This window comes from Mustela putorius, unplaced genomic scaffold (genome assembly GCF_011764305.1).
Source record: "Mustela putorius furo isolate JIRA1106 unplaced genomic scaffold, ASM1176430v1.1 tig00003834_pilon_pilon_pilon, whole genome shotgun sequence".
Classification (NCBI taxonomy): domain Eukaryota; kingdom Metazoa; phylum Chordata; class Mammalia; order Carnivora; family Mustelidae; genus Mustela; species Mustela putorius.
Window position 1 is genome coordinate 87,242,592 of NW_025421987.1, and position 7,831 is coordinate 87,250,422.

General features: G+C 42.3%; 1 protein-coding gene across 2 annotated transcripts; it reads right to left on the reverse strand.

Annotated features, from left to right (window-relative positions):
• Positions 1–601: 601 nt before the first annotated feature.
• Positions 602–7,810, reverse strand: CRYGS (crystallin gamma S). 2 transcript variants are annotated; one of them, XM_004745204.3, is made up of 3 exons: positions 6,577–7,810; positions 1,431–1,673; positions 602–974 (listed from the first exon to the last, which is right to left on the reverse strand). In XM_004745204.3, exons 1-3 carry the CDS (start codon positions 6,667–6,669, stop codon positions 702–704), a joined length of 609 nt encoding a protein of 202 aa, XP_004745261.1. In that variant the 5' UTR covers positions 6,670–7,810; the 3' UTR covers positions 602–701. The 2 variants fall into 2 exon arrangements, with proteins under 2 accessions (XP_004745261.1, XP_044944653.1); XM_045088718.1 differs by having other exon boundaries at positions 3,340–7,810.
• Between the last annotated feature and the right edge of the window lie 21 nt (positions 7,811–7,831).

Below are 7,831 nucleotides of genomic sequence, written 5' to 3' on the forward strand. Positions count from 1 at the left end.
AAGGCAGATGTCTAACAACTGAGCCACCCAGGCACCCCTCACTGTCCATTCTTGGTAGGTATTCGGTCTCCTCCATGAGAACTTCTGGGGACCCTGCACTTTCCACCTCTTAAATTTCTCAGGGTCTCCTACTTCCATTATGCACATAAACCCCCAGCCAGCAGGTGTTGAATGAATGAGTTGGAAATGAAGGGAAAAGAACAGGGGCTATGGAAACAAATATCCTGGATCTCGTTCCTCCGATCACCAGCTGGTGAACTTGGGCAAGTTTTTAGTTTCTCTAAGCCTCTGTTTACTTATTTGTAAAATGCAAAGAAACCACCTTTCCTACAGGGTTGTAAAGAGAAAATGCAATAATGAAGGCACTCAAGAGGCAGTAACTATTATTATTGTACCTGTTGAATCTATACCAGACTCAAGGGATGAGAACCACCACAGGACAGTATGATTTTCTCGCCTTTCAATGAGGTGCTATTCTGTTTGGCACAAAGTTATAGACTGGCCATCTGAAGGATGAGTGGCTTTGTGTAACTGCCCACAGCAGTGGGCACTGTTTTACTGGTCCCTAAGACTGTTTAAGGAGAGGCATTATAGTCAACAGTGGAATGCATGCCAATTGTTTTATTTATGATGCCTATTTGGGTGACAAGGCTGGCCAGCAAGTGGCCCCCCGGGAGAAGCTTTTGGCCCCCTCCACGTCATTACTCCACAATGCGGCGAAAAGACTGCACAGCTGGGGAAGCTGCACCCCAATCGATGGGCTTCCGGTACTCCTTCTTGTCCAGGAGGTACTGCCTGCCGCGGTAGTTGGGTAGCTCGTAGAAAATCCAGACGCCATCCAGCACCTTACTGGAGTGCACCTCTCGCATGTGAAACTGCTCCATGATGGAAGGGCAATCTTCAGTGGTTTCGTACATCTGACCATTAAAATCTCCTTTCTCGAAGATCTGAATCTTATACTGGCCTCCACTAGACTGGAAAAACACAGGAGGAAATAAACTACGATGATTATGGAAATCACCAACACGTCAAGAACTCCGAGAACAGCGTGGTTGGGAGCCCACCATCTTGAAAGCCAGAGGGTCTGATCTCCCATCCCCGCTGCATACTGACTGAAACAGCAGACCTTCAGTGAGAAAAACTTGATGCCTTAAAGTACTTAGGAGGTAGAGAGAGTGTTCTGGAAATAATTCATGTATTCAGTCTTGTGATGAACTGACCCTAGGTTTTATGCAAGCCTCAGCAGCCAACAGAAGAAAACATGCCATTAAAGGGTAGGAAAATGTTAAGAAAATGCTTCCACATGAATGTTAAAAAAAAAAAAAAAAGGGAAGGGGGGGTAGCGGGTAGCAGGGGCAAAAGAGACAGAAAGAGCTGCAGCAGGGGAGCTGGTGAGCGAGCAGGCGGGGTGGCGCGGGCCCCAGTCTCACCAGGTGAACAGCTCGGCAGGAGCTGAGGCGGTCGTTGAGACCCATCCAGTGCTGGTACTCAGGGTACTCGCCCCGGGGCAGGATGTACATGTAGCCCGCGAAGTTGGGCCTTTCGTACACGGCCCAGGTGCCTCCCTCCACTCGAATGGAGTTGCAGCGACTCAGGTACATGTGGAAATCGGCGCAGTCGCAGTCACAGTCATAGTGGCGGCCTTGAAAGTGCTTGTCCTCATAGAAAGTGATCTGAAGTGTGAGGCAAATAAAGAGAGGAACTGGGGAGTTGGGCGGCTTTATTCCTAAAAAACTAAAGACCAAGAACATAGTCCCCACTTTGGAAATTTCCTTTCTCTTTGATGTTGAGGAGGAAATACGGAGTTCTACTTCACCTCCCAACACCTACCTTCTGGCAGACGACTTTAGCTGTCAACAACAGGAAGGAAAACTTTCTGAAGGCTTAAAATGAAGCAAAATAAGAGAGTGCCCTAAGATAAGCCAGACCCAAATTCATGGCTTCCTCCTCTTTGTTCCCCTAACTCACAGTACTCATCGCATAAAAAAATAAATTATCCACTTACATATCTCTCTCCCCTCAGACTCTTACTAAACTTTTTCCAGGGGCAAGGACCAAGCCTTATTTAAGCTATGGACCCCTGCACCCACCACTGGACAAACCCTCAATCAGTGTTGCATGAAGATGAGAGAGTTCCAAATGCAAACATTCACTCCAGGTGATACGAAGATACACAGAGAAAAGTAAAACAGACCTTAGCTTTAGGGAGCTTATTTCAGATGGATATAGAGCATATGCATGACAATATTTTATGCTCTGTTATTAATTTATTGCCAACAGAGTAGTTACAAGGCAACAAAATGGCAAGTCAAGAATGTTCTTTTCCTCAAACTCTTTCCCAAGTTTGCCCCACAACCTGTGGGGTAAGCCTGAGACCTCTGACGGCACAGCAGTATGCAGCTCCGAGAACTGGGAAATTATAAACCTGGGATCTTGAGCTGCATCTCTGCAGTCAGACTCACTAGCTCAGGCAAGCTGCCTCTCTGGGCTCCTGCTTCCCACTTGTCAGATGAAGGACTACACTAGATTAAAGGTCTGGGTGTAAAAATAAAACGTTCCTAGAATTCCTAGGCGCTCCTGGGGCTTCTTAACGCAGCTTCTGAAAACCACCAGGCCAAATGGACCGTAGAGTTTGCCCCTTCTTATTCTACAGTTCCACAATCCAAGATAAATGTTAGTTTACAATCAAAATGGAAAGAACTGGTGTCGAGTCAAGCAGTTAATTCCCTAGCGTTATGCTGCCACCTCGTGGCTAATTGGCGTTATCAGTTTAGAAAAAGAAAACCAGGTCAAGCATTTCATAGGAAAGGAGTAGAGACAGGTAGTCTTGAGAGGATCTTTGAGGTGAAGATTGAAGGATAAGGAGGGGTATCTGGGGGAAGAGAAAAAAGGATTGCCCACAAGGAATAAAAGAGCATGGCCCACCACAGGAATAAGTAGTTCAAGCTTGGCGCATATAGAGTATGTGGTGAAGTATCCAGAAATAACGGATGCCATGCTAGAATCCCTTTGGTTGGAGTGCATGGAAGCAGGTGGTTGCTGTGAGTGTGGTGGAGGTGGTGCAGGCCAGCCAATGGCAACTGCTAGCTGATGACACGGAGGGAACAAACAGTCAAATGGAACCGGGGATTTGGTGACTGATGAGATGTAAGGAATGATGGAAAGTCAGAAACCAAGAATGACTTTCAAAAGGCCATAAAACCTCAGTGCTTTCTACCCCAGGAGAGACTTTCTAGATCATAGGCTACTGATGGGTATTGCCTGCCACCTTAATCTACCCTTCCAGTCTCTCTCCCCTCTTGTTTTCTGTTCCTTATGAGCTTCCCGACCCCTTCTCACCCCTAAATCATCGACTCCATTTCCTTTCGTCCTCTCCCACCTCCATTTCTCTTCCACCTCCATTTCGCACTTCAGCATAGCAGACTGAGAGATACATGGCGTCTCAGTCTCAGATGAAAACAAAATTGCAGCACCCGCTAGTCACTATCTCTGTGACCTTGGATAGGCCACTGAACCACTCTTCAAAGCTCAGGCTCTTCATTTGTAAACCTGGATAACAATATGCACTCCAGAGGGCTGTTCTGAGAAGGGGTAATAACAATAAAGCACTTAGTTTAATTTGGTTCATAATTGCCAATAGACTTTGCTACTGTGGCTACAGATGAAGAAGTTAAATGATTCGCCTAAGGTCAATAGCTAGTGACAAGTCCGTTGCAGGCAAGTGAGTGGACTGCTGTGCAAAAGTCCTGGTCAGTGACTTGTGATTCATTTTATCTTCTCTCCTTTTGCTGTCTTCCCCTGCTGTACAGCTAGCTCAGTTTCACAGACACCATTTACTCTCCTAGTAATGGAACGAGACTGATTCTGAGTCTGGGAAGCTTTCCCCAAAGCCTGTGGAAAGATGTTTAGGAAAACCAAGGTAACTTCACTAAGAATGAATAGATTCTAAACTCCTTAATTTAACTTTAATTTAATTTACTTTTGGTTTTTGGTCAATTAGTCAACAAAAAAAAGAAGCTTTGCAAGGGATACGCTATAGGCAAAAAAGTTAGTATCTTTTTTACTTGAATGTTTCCCACACTTGGTGCCCTATGTACATTTGCCTGGCTGACATCTGAATCTGAGAAGTGGAAATATACACAATGTTCTATAAGGTCCCCTTGCTGGCCACCCTTTCAGCAGACTAGCCAACCATCCCAAGGTTGAAACAAAGTACTGTGTTGCCACAGAGACTGAGCTCCATGAATCAAGCTCTCCTTTCAGTGGGAGACCTTCCAAATCTCAGAGCCCAGAGAATGTTGTACTTCTACTCAATTTCCATTTGCAGAAGGACCAAGAAATCTACTCTATAGTGAGCTGAGATTCTTGGACAAAAAAATCTGTAGAGAGGACTAAGAAATACTGCTGGAGATTGCCTAGAAATTATTACAAAATTCCTCTTATTTTCATTTAGTTTTTGAAAAAATAGCCCATTAATCCAATATAGCAGCAAGAAAAATGTTGAGTATTCCAGGTAACAAAACCAAATTTAGTAAAATGCATTGTTTTTGCCAAGCCCATAACTCTGATTAGATTGCTAGTAAGATAGAGGGAAAGGAAGAAGCAATAGAGAAAGAGATTAACTTGCTCTTTTGGTCTAGCAAGCAAGTTAGCTAACCACTGTGAACAACGCAGCTGTAAGAAGTAAGAAAGCACATTATTACTGCTCTGGAAATCTTTGAAAGCAGGGGTATTTTCATCTAGGAGGGTTTTCTGTTTTAAGATTTTGTTATTTGAGAGAAAGAAAAAGAGAAAGATCAAATAAGCAGGGGCGGGGGGCGGGCAGAGGAAGAAGGACAGGGAGGCTCCCCACTAAGCAGGGAGCCCAGCACGGGGTTTGATCTCAGGACCCCAGAATCATGACTGGAGCCAAAGGCAGACACTTAACTGGCTGAGCCACCCAGGCGCCCCAAAGAGGCTTCTGTAACAGTCTTTCCTCAAGTCACACGGATACTCATCTAAGGATTTACAATTCTTCTCAGTGGGATTTTCATGGCCTACTTTGAAGAGCCTCAGAGCACTATAGACACTGTCTCATTTTTCTCCTGAAATCTTCTAGATGACAAGTATCATTATTAGTTTTATTTTCCAAGTGGAAAAAAAAAATCAGGCACTACCAATTCTGGAAGAACAGGTGACTCCTGATATGATGTGATGGGAAATACTTGATATTGCCTATGTAACTTTCTGGCCAAAGATGGTTAGTCTGAATCTAAACATGAGGAAACAATCAGACAAATGCAAATTTCAGGACTTTCTACAAGGCACCTATTCTGGCCTTTGAAAAATGTTAATGTCTCAAACAACAACAACAAAAAGGTAGGGCGACTGATCCATATAAAAGAGGCTAAAGGAAAAAATGGTTAAAGGAACATGGCAACCAAGGGTAATGCATGATCCTTGACTGGATCCTGTATCGGGGTGAAAGCCAGCCATGAAGCACATTTAGGGAAGCAAATGGGGGAAATTTGAATATGGTCCGAATATTAGGTATTGTATTTATTGTAAATTTGGGGGACAAGATAATGATAGTATGTTTATTGGAGATACATGCTTAAATACAGCAAAATAATTGTCTATTTACTGCCAAATGCTTTAGTACAGAGAGACAGACAGAGACCCAATATATAGCAAAATGCTAACAACTGAAGAATATAAGTGAGGGATATAGAAGTATTTATTCAACATTTCTTTCTTATTCTTTTCAGATTTAATGGGTTTGAAACTTTTCAAAGTAAAGAATTGGTGGGGGTGGTGAGGGTGGTGAGGAAATCAGGCATAGATCCCTTCACTCCTAAAGCCCGTGTAAGAGATCAATTTCCAGACCAACAACTGTAAATCAAGTATTTGAGAGGCAATTTTCCTAATGTAAGTAAGCACTTTATTTCAGGAAATGGGTAAGAGTAGCCGCTCGAATGAAGTGGATATGTAGGATTTAATTCACTTGATGGATTTTTTAGAACATTACTGGTTGAGGCTAACTTTTATAGAGCAATTTTTTAAAAGATTTTAAGTAATCTCTACACCCAACATGGGTCTCACTCAAACTTAAAACTCTGAGATCAAGAGCTACATGCTCTACTGACTAAACCAACCAGACACCCTTTACAGAGCAGTTTTTAACTAAATACTAAAAGTTTTCTACTCCACCTATTATTAGCAGGTATTATTTCTGGGGAAATTGGTTGCCGCAAGGCAGAAATCATGATGATATTTAACTGATATATACCTGCACAGTATTGAACATCACCCCCCACCCCCAACACAAAGATACACCCTTAATAACTTGTTGGGGAATTCTGTTAGAGTAAAAAATATAATGAGCATTTCTTCATCTTCTCTCCCCCAGTCGCAGCATTCAAAACCACTGTCATACTCACCTCCAGGCAAAGAAGCAAAAGCTTTTCTCCACATTCCTTTCAATGTATCTTTAGGTACATTGGAAAAGAGGAAATATTCCGAAAGAAAGGAAACACTGGAAAAGAAAGGTACAAAGGAAAAGAAAGTGGTAGGCTACAGAGTGTGACCGTTACTTACCTTGGTTCCAGACTTAGACATTTTGGTGCATAGACTGGTTTCCCCAGTGCTGGAATCCGGAATAGCTACAGAGAGTTGGAGGCACAGAGACATTTATACTGGGCTGGTTTCAAATCAAACATTTGCTTAGTCATGAGAATAGGATCCAAAAATTGAGTCAGTCATTTAGAGGCTATTGATGGTTTCTAGAAAAACAATTGGGATTATGAAATAAAGGAAAGCTTCAGTACCCCTTCTAATGCTTACCAAGCCTTGCTGTATTGTAGACTTTGCTGAGTCAAGGCACCAAAACCCAGCCAAAGTTTTCAAAGTTAAAAACAAAAAAGTCCCCCTTACCTGGGCAATTTGGTTTTCTAGCAAGCCACCACCTTGAAATCCCCAGGGTCTTCTTTTTTCTTCAACAGAGCTTGCGGGAGAGTCAAAAAGCCACCCTCTAATTCTGAACAGAAGTAACATGTTCCAAAGCAACAAAATGTAATGACTACTAAACACAATGCATGATCTTATGTTTGGAAAATGTCACTACAAAGGACATTTCTGGGAGGATTAGCAAAAATTTTAATCCGGACTGTATATGATGCCATTGTGAGATTTCCTGAATTTAGTCAATTTAGTAATTTGTACTACAACTACAGAAGAGAATGTCTTTATTTTTAGGAAATACATGCTAATGTCTATAGGAGTAAAGGTTTAAGATGTCTACAACCTACTCTCAAATTGCTGAGCAAAAATACTACTACTATCGAGTGGTAAAGTGAATGTATGGCATGTTAGTAAGTGCTAAAGCTAGACGAGGCATATGTGGGGATTCAGATTCTTGCAACTGTTCTTTAAGTTTGAAAAATTTTCAGGACATACAAGTTCTGATCCACAAGAAAGGCTCTACAGAATGTAGCATGAGGGACAGAAAGCTACCGTGAGAATCACAGTCCCGCCAAGGTTGAGCTAAGCTCAGCTTGCTGCCTGGTTGGTGGCATTTTTCTGCCATGATATTCAATGGGAACCTGTTCAGGGACGTTTCTTGGCACCTATTACATCTGACTTTTGGAATGAGATTACATTTTATGTAAATTAAAAAAAAACAAGTCAATCCTTCTCTACTTTCATTTTCCTGGTCAAGTACACTCTTCTTAAAAGTCCATCTTTCTCATGTTTTTATGAATAAAGCCATCCTACAAATGGGATTCTCCCAGCATAAATTATGGTTAATTCAAAAAATGGTAAATGTGCCTTGTTAGGAAGATTATTGAGAAAC